The sequence below is a fragment of the Schistocerca cancellata genome, chromosome 4, assembly GCF_023864275.1.
Source record: "Schistocerca cancellata isolate TAMUIC-IGC-003103 chromosome 4, iqSchCanc2.1, whole genome shotgun sequence".
NCBI lineage: Eukaryota > Metazoa > Arthropoda > Insecta > Orthoptera > Acrididae > Schistocerca > Schistocerca cancellata.
The window spans coordinates 276414897-276428674 of record NC_064629.1 but is presented as its reverse complement, the minus strand read 5'-3'; the positions used below and the strand labels follow the sequence as shown (position 1 = coordinate 276428674).

The 13778-nt window shown below is 41.4% G+C and overlaps 1 protein-coding gene across 1 annotated transcript in view; it reads right to left on the bottom strand.

The window, feature by feature from the left end:
- The window catches only part of LOC126185070 (corepressor interacting with RBPJ 1-like), a 54495-nt gene that overhangs the window by 11004 nt on the left and 29713 nt on the right, over window positions 1-13778 (bottom strand). The window contains exons 2-3 of the mRNA XM_049927835.1: window positions 9223-9383; window positions 8394-8787 (exon numbers count right to left, since the gene is read on the bottom strand). Of these exons, the coding sequence (XP_049783792.1) occupies window positions 8394-8787; window positions 9223-9383 (555 nt within the window). The remainder of the gene's footprint in view (window positions 1-8393; window positions 8788-9222; window positions 9384-13778) is intronic.

Below are 13778 nucleotides of genomic sequence, written 5' to 3'. Positions count from 1 at the left end.
GAGGGCTGTAACATGACAGTAACTTACATGCAGGCCATCCCTCCCCAGATTTAGGAGAGGAACTGTGACAGCTTCTTTCCATGAGTCAGGGTATTGCCCCTCAGACCAGAACTTGTTACAAAAGGTAACTAAGATTTCTTTCCATACCTAGCATAGATGTCGTAACTAGTCCTAAAGAATCGCATATCATTCTGGAGTGATTTCATGGGAAGTAGTGAATGTAGAATAGAATTCAAGAAGAAGGGCAGGCTGTAATTTTAATTCTTTGTTAGAGTAAATATTAACTCGGGGCATCACCAGGTCTTACTTGTAGCACAAAAATCCAATCTCTGGCTCAGACAAGGTGTTATTCTGTAGAAATATTGTGCCACTGTGTGTGTTGCCTCATGTGGTGTATTTGTTGAGCACCTCATTGTTTTAAAATGGCTGTCAGGTGAATTGCCCTATCTTTCGCTGAAATCCTGCTTACTGATTCCCACACTTCTGTGGAAGATGTTGGGGCAATTACTGTATTTTACTAACTATAAGATGCACTTTTTTCTTCAAGACATTGCCTCCAAAATTCAGGTGCATCTTATACTCAGAATCAATATAAAAATGTCCAGTGTTTCATTTAAAATTCCTGGCCGTATTAAAAACGGCCATATATTCGATGCTGCAGGAAACCTGTCTCTATCTGGCAACAATGGATTCCACTGACAGCAGCAGTGCACTGATGCAACAAACATAAGTTGCAGGGATTCACAAGCTTACTAACACTCTGCCTCCCTCCTGCCCACTGCATCACTACAGTCTACGGTGCCACTGATCTTGAATTGAAAGTGGTTTGTGTTGTTGGTAATAGTACAATATTTTTGTTAGTAGCTACCTTTGTAATGGGAAAAAATAAAAGGTATTCATACAATACAAGCAATAAATTGAAAGTAATAGTATATGTATAACAACATGGAAACAGAGCAGCTGAGCAGCGTTTTGACCCTCCAAAACATAAAAAAAAAAAACTCACGAGTGGTGATCTAGTAAAGCAGAACTGAAAAGAAAAAGGGTGGAAGACTAAATGTGCAAATAGAGGAATAAATGCTAAATGACCAAAACTAGAAGATGATGTACTGAAATGGATTCAAGGACACCATCAAAATGCCACTGGAATTGATACATACTCACAAGCTTGTGCTACAGTGGAACTTAACAGACTTAAAGCATGGAGTTGGTTGGAGGTACAGGTTTATGAAGCATCATGAACTTAAAAAAGTGAACCAAAACCAGCCAAATAGCAGATATGGATGAAACTCCTTGGACATTTGATGTACCGAGTAACAAAACTGTTGCCATCAAAGGTGCTAAAACTGTAACTATAAAAAACAAGTAGACATGAAAAATGCACTACACTGCTGTCCTTTCATGTTATGCTGATAGTACTAAACTTAATCCAATGATCATTATCAAGGGCAAAGCAATGCCAAAACCTTCTGCAATACCATCACATGGTGGCATTCATTTACATGACAATGGTTGGACGGACACGGCTTGCATAAAATTATGCATAAACAGAGTGAAAGAGAGAAGGAAAGTTGCTTGACTGAAGAAGAGTTCTCTTCTTGTGCTAGATCACTTTAGTAGTCATTTGAAAAATTCTGTGAAAGAGAAACTGAGACAGGGAAATACAGAGCTTGCTATTATTCTGTGAGGACTAATTGCAACCTTTTGACATCTCAAAAAATTAATCGTTTAAAGTATATATGAGAGAGCAGTTGAACAAATGTATGACTGATGAAACCTAACAAGAATTCACACCGAAAGGAGCTTTAAAACAGTCTACAATCACACAAGTGTGTCAGCAGATAAAACAGTTGCAATCAAGAGTGAGAAGACATTATTCGTAAACCTTTCAAGAAGTGCAGCATAAGTAACGCTCTCAATGGCAGTAAAAACAATCTTATATATATGAAGACAACAACAATGGTGACAGAGAGGAAGAAGAAATTTCAGATGAAGATCTTCATGATTTTAAAGGTCTGTTCGGTTATATAAACTAAGACTTTTTTTTAGTCTGGCTTTTCAATATTATAATAAAAACAGTCAAATGTTATTTTAAAAAATTGCTTGAAAATTAAGGTGTTTCTTACAGTCCATAGCATCTTAATAGTCCGTAAAATACTGGTTTTCATGACCTCTTATTGTGATTTCAACTGGCTGTCTCATTACCCTTCAGGCTTTAGCCTTTACAACTCAGGTCAAAAGATTCTCTGTAGGTGGACTGTTCCTGAATCTTCACAGCATCAGCATCTGTCCACTTCAGAGTGATACAGTTCATTCCACAAGTGTCCATCTTCTCTCTAAGGAAGTCTGAAGTGGATTCTAGAATATTACAGCCATTAAATGTTTCATTCAGTTCTGGAGACGGTCTTGTTGCTGAATAACATCCAATTAACTTAACAGAGTGCAGCTTGTTTCACAGAGGATCCACTTTCAAACAATGGAAATTCTAGGTTGGAATATAAATAATATTATGAAAAAGATAGATGGCTACTCACTGTAAAAATGACACACTGAGTTGCAGACAGGCACAACAAAAAGAGTGTAACACATCTGAGCTTTCAGCCAGGTTGGAATATAAACAATATTATGAAAAAGATAGATGGCTACTCACAGAAAGCAAAACACACACACATCCACACAAGCAACCAGACCTCATGCACATAACCACTACCTCCAGCACACTACTACTACTACCTCCAGCAGCTCTGGGCAGAATGTAACTGTGTTGTAACAAATGGAAGTAGCAATCCAGATTGGGGCGGGAAAGTGGACGGGATAGCAGGATACGTGTGGAGAGGGAGAAGTGAGCACTGTCTGGTGGAGTGTGGAGGGAGAAGGTTGCCAGGTGCAGTGTCATGAGGCTGTGGTGGAGGGAGGGGGGTGGGGAGCAGAAAAGGAGAGGAACAGAGAAGGGGAAAAGACTGGTGGGCATGTTGGCAAGGGAAGATTTCAGCAGAAGAGGATGTGTTGTAAGGATAACTCTCACCTGCACAGTTCAGAAAAGTTGGTGGTGGAGGGGAGGATCCAGATGGCCCGTGTTATGAAGCAGCCACTGAAATAAACCATGTTATTTTCAGCTGCATGTTGGGCCACAGGGTGGTCCACTTTCCTCTTGGCCACAGTTTGGCAGTTGTTATTCAGCCTGGTGGACAGCTGGTTGGCAGTCATACCAATATAAGAAGATGTGCAATGATTACAGCAGAGCTGGTATATGACATGGTTGCTTGCACAGGCGGCCCAGCCTCTATTAGGGTAGGATAAACCTGTGACAGGACTGGAATAGGGAATGCTCAGTGGGTGGGTTGGGCAGATATTGTATCTGGGTCTTCCACAGGGATATGTTCCCTATGATAAGGGGTTAGGATTATGAGTGGCATTGGGATGGACTAGGATGTTGTAGAGATCGGGTGGGTGAGGCAACACCATTTTCGGAGGGGTGAGAAGGGTCTTGGGTAGGATATCCCCCATTTCGGTGCATGATAGATAATGAAAGCACTGACAAAGACTATGGTTCAGTTGTTCCACTCTGGGGTGGTATTGGGCGGCAAAGGGGATGTCATTCGTAGCTGGTTCTTGGATGTGGTGGTAGGATTGGGGTATGTGGGGATATGGCACAGGAAATCTGTTTGTGGACTAGTTCTGGGGGAACTGTGTGTGTGTGTGTGTGTGTGTGTCACTATAACTTTCTGAGACACCCTGTAGTTGCTTCTTGTGACCTAGAGGGGTAGACAGAGTGGGGAATCACCTGCTCTATCTCCAGTTTCCAGACCTACGAAAGAGGAAGTGCATGAACACCATATAGCGACCTACCTCCCCTCACGTTTCTACTCCTCACAACCCCCCCTCCCCCCCCCCCCAAATCGCCCTGTATCACCCCAGGAACACAATTTTCCCTTAATATGGCACCACTGCTACACACATTTAATTTGTAATCAACATTAAAAATAAAACAATTTTATATTGTTACAACACTATTTTTTAATAATCTGCAATTATTCCATCTGCAATGAGGAAGCTATTAGTTTCAGAGAAGAAACGAATAGGACCTTTCTTCCACAACATTAATGTAGTCTAATTTGGTACTGGGAAACATTTGTGCTAGGAGCCACAGTTTTAGAATTATTCGAGAAAAACATAAAAAAAGTCATTTAAATGCCGCCCCCCCCCCCCAATGCTCACACCTCACCCAATAGGATTTTTAGTTTGTTGTTGAAGATACTCCTCTCCTAGCACTGCGCAAAAATTTGTGACTATATAGTCCCCCCCCCCCCCCATTTTCCCCCCCTTTGTTAACTGGAGTAGTATGTAGAAGTTTCCACTAGGAGAAGGCTATTACAGAGGCATTTCACTGATATAAGTGTCCCAGCCAGCCCCTGTAAACTCTTCTTTGCTACTGGAAAGGGCAAGAATATACACTCCTGGAAATGGAAAAAAGAACACATTGACACCGGTGTGTCAGACCCACCATACTTGCTCCGGACACTGCGAGAGGGCTGTACAAGCAATGATCACATGCACGGCACAGCGGACACACCAGGAACCGCGGTGTTGGCCGTCGAATGGCGCTAGCTGCGCAGCATTTGTGCACCGCCGCCGTCAGTGTCAGCCAGTTTGCCGTGGCATACGGAGCTCCATCGCAGTCTTTAACACTGGTAGCATGCCGCGACAGCGTGGACGTGAACCGTATGTGCAGTTGACGGACTTTGAGCGAGGGCGTATAGTGGGCATGCGGGAGGCCGGGTGGACGTACCGCTGAATTGCTCAACACGTGGGGCGTGAGGTCTCCACAGTACATCGATGTTGTCGCCAGTGGTCGGCGGAAGGTGCACGTGCCCGTCGACCTGGGACCGGACCGCAGCGACGCACGGATGCACGCTGAGACCGTAGGATCCTACGCAGTGCCGTAGGGGACCGCACCGCCACTTCCCAGCAAATTAGGGACACTGTTGCTCCTGGGGTATCGGCGAGGACCATTCGCAACCGTCTCCATGAAGCTGGGCTATGGTCCCGCACACCGTTAGGCTGTCTTCCGCTCACGCCCCAACATCGTGCAGCCCGCCTCCAGTGGTGTCGCGACAGGCGTCAATGGAGGGACGAATGGAGACGTGTCGTCTTCAGCGATGAGAGTCGCTTCTGCCTTGGTGCCAATGATGGTCGTATGCGTGTTTGGCGCCGTGCAGGTGAGCGCCACAATCAGGACTGCATACGACCGAGGCACACAGGGCCAACACCTGGCATCATGGTGTGGGGAGCGATCTCCTACACTGGCTGTACACCACTGGTGATCGTCGAGGGGACACTGAATAGTGCACGGTACATCCAAACCGTCATCGAACCCATCGTTCTACCATTCCTAGACCGGCAAGGGAACTTGCTGTTCCAACAGGACAATGCACGTCCGCATGTATCCCGTGCCACCCAACGTGCTCTAGAAGGTGTAAGTCAACTACCCTGGCCAGCAAGATCTCCGGATCTGTCCCCCATTGAGCATGTTTGGGACTGGATGAAGCGTCGTCTCATGCGGTCTGCACGTCCAGCACGAACGCTGGTCCAACTGAGGCGGCAGGTGGAAATGGCATGGCAAGCCGTTCCACAGGACTACATCCAGCATCTCTACGATTGTCTCCATGGGAGAATAGCAGCCTGCATTGCTGCGAAAGGTGGATATACACTGTACTAGTGCCGACATTGTGCATGCTCTGTTGCCTGTGTCTATGTGCCTGTGGTTCTGTCAGTGTGATCATGTGATGTATCTGACCCCAGGAATGTGTCAGTAAAGTTTCCCCTTCCTGGGACAATGAATTCACGGTGTTCTTATTTCAATTTCCAGGAGTGTATTAGCACATTGAAATTTTCTGGTTACTTGTTTCTACTCTTTGCTTAGAACACACATTTGTGGGTTACCCTCCCTCATTTTCTTTATTGGTTACTCCTGGCATTAACACTGCAAAATGAGCTCCCAAGAAGGCCAAGAGAGTAATCACTGATCATCAGGAGCCATCTGAGTCCCACAAAAAGTTAGAGATATTAAGTACAGCTACAAAGAGAACCATATACCTACTGGGGTGTGGCATGTGCCCCACGTTCTGCTCAGTAAAAGCTGTTCTTTGAGTGAGTTTCGGAAGTTCTTCAAAGACTGTAAAAAGTGCTGGCACTAGCATATTATTTCTGTGAGGGATTCCTATGAAGGGGACAAAGTTGATGTTGATAAATAAAGACTCTTTAAGAAAAACAAAAACTCCTGTTACTTTTTGATCATAACTCATAGCTACAGACATGCATGAGCTTTAAATTCAAGGGGAGCAGGGAGAGAAAGAATAAACCTTATGAAACTGAAAACGTTACTTTACTGAGAAATAACCAGTGATGCCTACCAGCTGAGGATGACAGTGGTCGGCCAGTACTGTTGTCCCTTCTGAGGCCCATTAGGACAGAGTTTAGAGATTTAGTACATTTGCAAAAAATAAATTGCTTCTGGGTTAATTCAATAATGTGTTACTCTGCCCCATGCACTGTAACATTATTGGATCCCTAATTGTGCCGTCAGCAAGATCGTCAGACTTGTCATACTCTTCAGCAACATCACTCCTGAGGTCAACCACTGTGTGAGAAGGCGTCCTGCATCAATGCACTGCAACTTTCAACTGATACCAAATATGATCCTTTAGGTTCTTGTTAGCAGATACCACAGATCATTCCTTTCACATGCCAAAATATTGATTTTAGGGCTTGACAGTGGGTTGAAGGATCCTGCCTCATTACTGCACTGCCCTCCCATTATCCTCGATAGTGATGAGAAGTATCCAGTCTCCACGTGCAATACAGGCTTGAAAAAAGACTGACTCATCTTCCTGCTGAACCCACATGCCTTACACAAACATTGTTACCCGGACACCTCCACACTTTTCTACAACACTCAATCAACAGATGTGATAAATCCTGCACTCATAAATGAAGAGTACTAGACACTACTGATCCACGTTCTATTCAATGTGTTGTTTCTCTCACTTTCTTTGTGCACCATGGTGCTCAGGGGTTTGTAGTGTGGTTCGTGACAGATGCCTGGAAGCAAAATTGTTCATATGGAGATGGCTGCATACTGTCTGTATTGGCACAGCCCTACCAACTGCCTTCAAAAGGCAGTGCACAGATCTATTGTATTCTCCTCAAGGTACCTAGAAGCCATAATTTGGTGGTAGTTATCATTAGCTGATGTTGAAGGTTCCACGCAACCACTATCAGACAGATCTTCAATGTTTTGCATCTCTCCATAGTGAGTGAATGTTCAAATGATGTCATAATGTTCTATGCCAATTCAGCACGAAACTTCCCACGTTGATAATCTTTCTTGCTGTAAAGTCACAATGTGAACATAGCCTAAAATTGAAATGATCCTTCCAGGCTAGTTGGTTGACTAAACAGTATGTAAAAGTGACATTAGAGACAGAGCAAACACTACTGAACTGCACTAGAAATGCAGGCTTACTTTTACCTCCACAACACATGTGGCAGAATGTAGCAACTCTCTGTGATCAAAAGAGTATTAAGACAGAGGTTTCTGGTTAAAAAACACAAACTATGCAAGTAATAAGAGTCAAACAATGGAAAATCCAGGATGTAATTTAAGAATATTGTGACAGTCTTCTGACTGTGCCTATCTGCAACTCAGCATCTCCACTAAATAGTGAGTAGCAACTTTTTGTAATACTGTTACAACTAATGAGAGTGTTACATAACTTTTTTCTTATACTCCAAAAGCAACTTTATGGTGTCAGGCAGGAGGTACCTCATGTACCACTACTATTTCCCTCTTCCCTGTTCAACTTGTGAATGGTGTGCAGGAAGAATGAATGCCAGCAAGCCTCCAAATGAAGTGAAATTCCTCTAATTTTACAATCAGTGTCATTTTCAGAAATAAGTCAATATGAAAGAATGGTGGACTCAATAAAATGGATCAGATGCTTAGACAACACAGCAGAAACACAAGGAAGGCAGATTTTGGTTTAATGTCTTTAGAGGAGCAAAACCTCATATTGGGGAATGATGGGCCCTTTTCAAAGGGCCATCCTGGCACTGCCTGAAGATATTAGGGGAAATTGTGGAAAAACTAGATCTGTATGATCAGACAGGAATCTGACATACCATCCTCCAAAATACAAGTTCATTGTCTTAACCTTTGTGGCACCTCATTTGGTGGTAGAAATACGTCCAAATTTTTTAATTACATGTTGTGATGCAAGAAAATACAAAAGTGCTTACGGTATCTTCACAACTGTGTTAGAAAAGTATGCTATTAAGAAAATATGCTGTTCCAAGGCTTCAGAACATTATAGATTGTAGTTGTATTAACTTACCTCTTCCATTTCAATAACAGGTCTCTTCAGTGTTATCTTTTTTGCTTTAGTAGGTTCTGAAAAAACATCCTTCTTTGCATTTTGTTCTTCATTTTGGCTCTTCTCTACTTTTACATCATCAGCTTTCTTGTCAGTTGATTTACTTTTAATGATTATTTTGTCAAGGAAATTATCACCTCCATTACTTGCTTTACTGCTTCCAGATGTGGAGGTGCTGGTGTTCAACTTGATCTTTTTACTCTGAGTAAGATCTGGAGGTGGTTTTAAACGATCCTTTCCTGTATGGTCAGAGTGCTGTTTCTGACGATTTGAATATGGCATTGTTGATGATGACGACGATAATGACAAGGATGATGCTGATGATGATGATGGACTATTGTTTGTAACAGACGTGCTGTATTGGAAAAGAAAATACATTGAAAACATCTGTACAGTACTTACAAAATACAGTTGTTAAGAGTATTTAAAATATTTCAGCATTAAGTAAATATGACTCGGATAGCTGCTTTTTCAAAGTGCTTAATGAAACATGAGACTGCAAAAATCAACTTAACCTCAGACTAATCCGGTAACCAAGCTGTTCAGTATCCAAATCACGATCCCAGACCTCGTACTTGTAAATGAGTGACATACAAGAAAGCAATGTTTCTACTCAGTAACTTAACATGATACCAAGAAATTAGAAATCCTTAAATTGTGTCAAATGTACAGATAATGAGCTACACATCTCACAAACAAGTAAATATTTTTGCTTTATTTTAGGAATAGCTTGAAGAACAAGCTATAACAGTTTAAAAACGTTAAGCAAAGAGATAAAGTTGCCCGATACCTTTGCTTTGCCTTTTCCTGTTCTTGCTTTTCACGCATTTTTGTTAATTCCTTTCCTCTTCGAGAAAGCTTGTATTGCCTCTGTGGCAGAGGAACACACAGTCTATGAAAAACATCAAGAAGCTTACGCTTTGATATTCCGTAGTCCATCCGCACTCCCCTCTACAAAAGAACACACAAATTTCAATTTTGTTGATGGTGATGCTTGAAATTACAGCTGCAAAGGACTTCCTCTCAAATACTACTACCCTTCATACTAAAATCAGGCACTCACCTACAGTGCATAGAAATATGTACTGGGCATGAAGGGGGTGATGACTGCAACTGGCGGGAGGAGAGGGATGATTGGAGAAAAAGTCAGATTTGAGGAAGTTTCATCAAGGAGAAATCTCTTATGCTAAAGGCAGTAAAAATTGTTAGATATATGTTAAATGAATTTTGAAACTAATTTTGGGACCCATGTTACACAAATAAATTTTGTGTGATGTCAGTCTCACTCTGATTAACACAAAACCTAATTGTATCTGTTTCAATTCATCCACTTAACACTACAAAACTGCTTATTAACTCTAGTAGTTGTATGTTGGCACACACCCAATAAGGTCTTTGCAGCTATTTATACCACATTTAATTCTTTATCATCTTCAAGTACTTTCATCAACATTAATGGCAGGTATCTGGGCTACACAAATGTCAGGCGTTCAGCTGTACTCTCATGTTGAGACACATTTTCAGTAGCTCACTCACCTTTCTATAAGCACTTAGTTTTCCAACTATACTGCCAGCAATGAACCTCAAATGGTTTTTCTGAGACAGTATCTTAGCAGTGTATGACATGCTGTTTCTGCTGTTCTTTCAATAAAACAGTGTTCGGTCATCAGTTTCTGAAAGAATGCTTCTGCCCCTGACATTAAAACTGTAATTTATATCAAATTTTTCATTATGTGGTCCAATAAATCTGTAACTTGGTCTTTCTACAGTTCATTTTAGAAATGTATTCAATACAGAGTTGTGTGGGTTAGTCTCTAAATTTCTGGGGCTGTATTATAAAACTTTCAGTAGAAGTCTTAGTATCAACTGACTTAATAAATGGCACTGCAAGATTAAGAATTGGTAAATTATTGTACTTAAAATCCCATTTATTAGCAGCAAATGAGGTACATGACAAACTAGGCACGTGATACGGCACCAAACATAGACAAACTGAATGAATACTGTGAGAATAAATGCCGACAGCAGTTATAAACTTTTAGCTCTGGAGGAGCACATAAAATTAATTCATAAAAATTCCCATCGAGACAAGACAAGTAGCACATATTTGAGAGTCCAGTTATATTATCAAGGATTCAAGAATTTTACAGTGGTTATGCTGACACTACACACAAAAGAAAGAAAATAAAGAGATTCAATAATTTACACAGTTGGTATGACACTGTATTAATCAATGAGAAACAGATCAGATCTGTCAGTTTTTATTTTGAGTGGAAAATACTAACAACATGAAGCAAACATTACTGTATATCTTGCACTGACATGTTTATTTTTGTTTGACACTGTGCTGTGCAGCTGAACATACCTTCTCTTCTAATAACACATTCACTTGCATGTGTAATTGTATCCCACCTTTAGCTTCAACCGACAGCTTCAAATGCTAAACTGAATACAACAATTAAACAAGTCTAATGTAAAGTAGTTGTCTTGTATGTTTATGCTGTGTCCATTCCCGCCCCCTAGCTATGGGAAACATTTCAAGAATGCTAAGTCATATTCTTTCGAGACAAAATCAGTAGTATTACGACTATCATTAGGTATGAGCAATGTGTCACTGTGGTATGACACTGGGCTCGCATAAGGGAATGGTGATTCAGTTCTTTGTCTATTCATCCAGATTTTTTCAGCAATTTTTCTAATCTGATTAAGGCTGATTGGCTTCTTTGAAAAGTGGACGGGTGGTTTCCCTCCTATCCTTCACCAATCTGATCCTGAGCTCCATGTCTTATGACATCACCAACAGAATGTTGAACTCTAATTTTTCTTCCTTCTGTATCTGTAGAGTATTATTACAACTGATGCCCAGTAAACAAAGATTCACTGGGTGCCTAAGATTAACAGGCCCTGTATAAGATGATGTGTAAGTTGGCCATCCAGATGAGGGTAAAGGCTGCAGTTAATATCACCTGACTGTGATTTATTAGTAGCAGTCTAGTTGAAATAGCAAAAATGTATCATAAAACCATGTATTTTAATCTGCAACAGCCCTCCCATCACGAGCAACTAATTCTTTTAGAAAACAGTAACTTGCATTCACGATCCACAAAGACGTATCCATCAGTTACACATTTCTTCAATCACTTATTAGTATGAACAGCTAAAAGTTGGGGGGACACGGAATGATGCACAGCCTACTTAGTGATGTACAATAAGGGTGCCATGTTATGAGTTAGCAACCTCTGTACTTATTTTGTGACAGCAGTTTAGTCACTTTATTGAGTGTTTCTGAATGGAAGTAAATGACTGCTAGCTTAATTTCCTATTGCTGTTGACACATATTCAAACTTCCTGGCATATTAAAACTGTGTGCTGGACCGGACTCAAACTCGAGACTTTTGCCTTTCAGGAGAAAGTGCTCTACCGACTACGAGTCAAAACACCTCCTCACAGCTTCAGTTCTGCCAGTACCTCATATCTCCTATCTTCTAAACTTCATGGGTGTGTGCCACAATCAAACCCTACCATCAGTTCTTATCAACTGAAATTGGGACTCATCTGACCAGGCCATGGTTTTCCAGTTGTCTGGGGTCCTACCAATATGGTCATGAGCCCGGAACATGGGCCCGGAAGAGGTGCTGCAGGTGATGTGTTGTAAGCAAAGGCACTCCCAGTGGTTGTCTGCTACCATACCACATCAATGCCAAATTTCACTGCACTGTTCTAATGGGTACATTCGTCATACATCCAACATTGATTTCTGCATCTCTTTCACATGGTGTTACTTGTCTGTTGCTACTGACCACTCTATGCAGATACCGCTGCTCTTGGTCATTAAGTGAAGGCCCTCAGCCAGTGTCGCCCAGGGTGGAGGTAATGGTGAAATTTGGTATTCTCGGCACACTCTTGACATTGTGGATCTTGGAATATTGAATTGTATAACAATTTCCAAAACTGAACGTCCCATGCGTCCACATTCAAAGTCTTATAATTCCCATCTTGTGGTCATATTCACACCAAAAACCTTTCACATGAGTCACCTGAGTACAAATGACAGATCCACCAATGCATTGCCCTTCTATACCTTGTGTACACGGTACTACTGCCATCTGTATATGTGCAAATCTCTATTCCATGACTTTTTTCACCTCAGTATTTGTTACATTAATAAGTGAGACTAATTCTGGGACATTCACATTCTGTAGTTAACTAATATTATGTTTAAATTTTCTTTTGTGACTTAAAAGGATGTACATTCCCCTCCATAAAAAGTACAGATGATGCACTCATGGCTCTATAATGTACAACTTATTGCTGAAACTTCCTGGCAGATTAAGACTGTGTGCCAGACCAAGACTCGAACTCGGGACCTTTGCCTTTTGCGGGCAAGTGCTCTACCATTTGAGCTACCCAAGCACGACTCACGACCCATCCTCACGGCTTTAATTCCACCAGTACCTCATCTCCTATCTTCCAAACTTTGTTCTGGAAACTTATTGCTCATTGAACTAATAGATGGTACTTCGAAAATTCTGCATTTGCATGCCATGTGTCTGTGCTGCCCAAGTGTGTTAATATGTGCTCATATAAGCACCCATTCATGGACTTCATGTTACCAATAAATGGAATTTTTATGGATGACCATCCCGAGCCACTATGGTTAGAGACTTGTTTGAAGACTATTCTGGAGAATTTGAGTGAATGATTTGTCCATTCACATTGCCTCACACAAATCCCATCAAACATTTATGGGACATAAGCAAGAGGTCAGTTTGTGCACATCATCACGCACTGGTAACACTTTCGCAATTATGGACAGCTATAAAGGCAGCATGGCTTAATATTTCTGCACAGAACTTCCAGCGACTTGTTGAGTCCATGCCACATCAAGTTGCTGCACTATGCTGGGCAAAATGAGCTCCAACACAATATTGGGAGATGTCCCATGACTTTTATCACCTCAGTGTATCTAGAATGGTTTGATTGGAAAATTAACTGAAACCTAAAATAAAGGGCAAAAAGTCTTAAAAGCTATGTATAGAATTAGAAAGAGTAGATTGAACACAATGGTGATAGCATATTCATTGCCAAAAAAGCTCAGTAATTTCTAATGAGATAAACAGAGAACAATTACAAAACAACCCGACTGGAAATAAGCACCAAAATTGGGAGAGGGGGGGAGGGGGAGGGGAGAAGCTCGCAATGACAACAAAGCATATTAATTTCAACAAAAAATTGTCTCGAAAACAACATGATTCCAAATTATGTGAAGACTGCCATCAAAACAAACACAACAACTGAAATGAAAACATTGGAAAACACATGGAAACTCTGGGTGAAAAACGATCT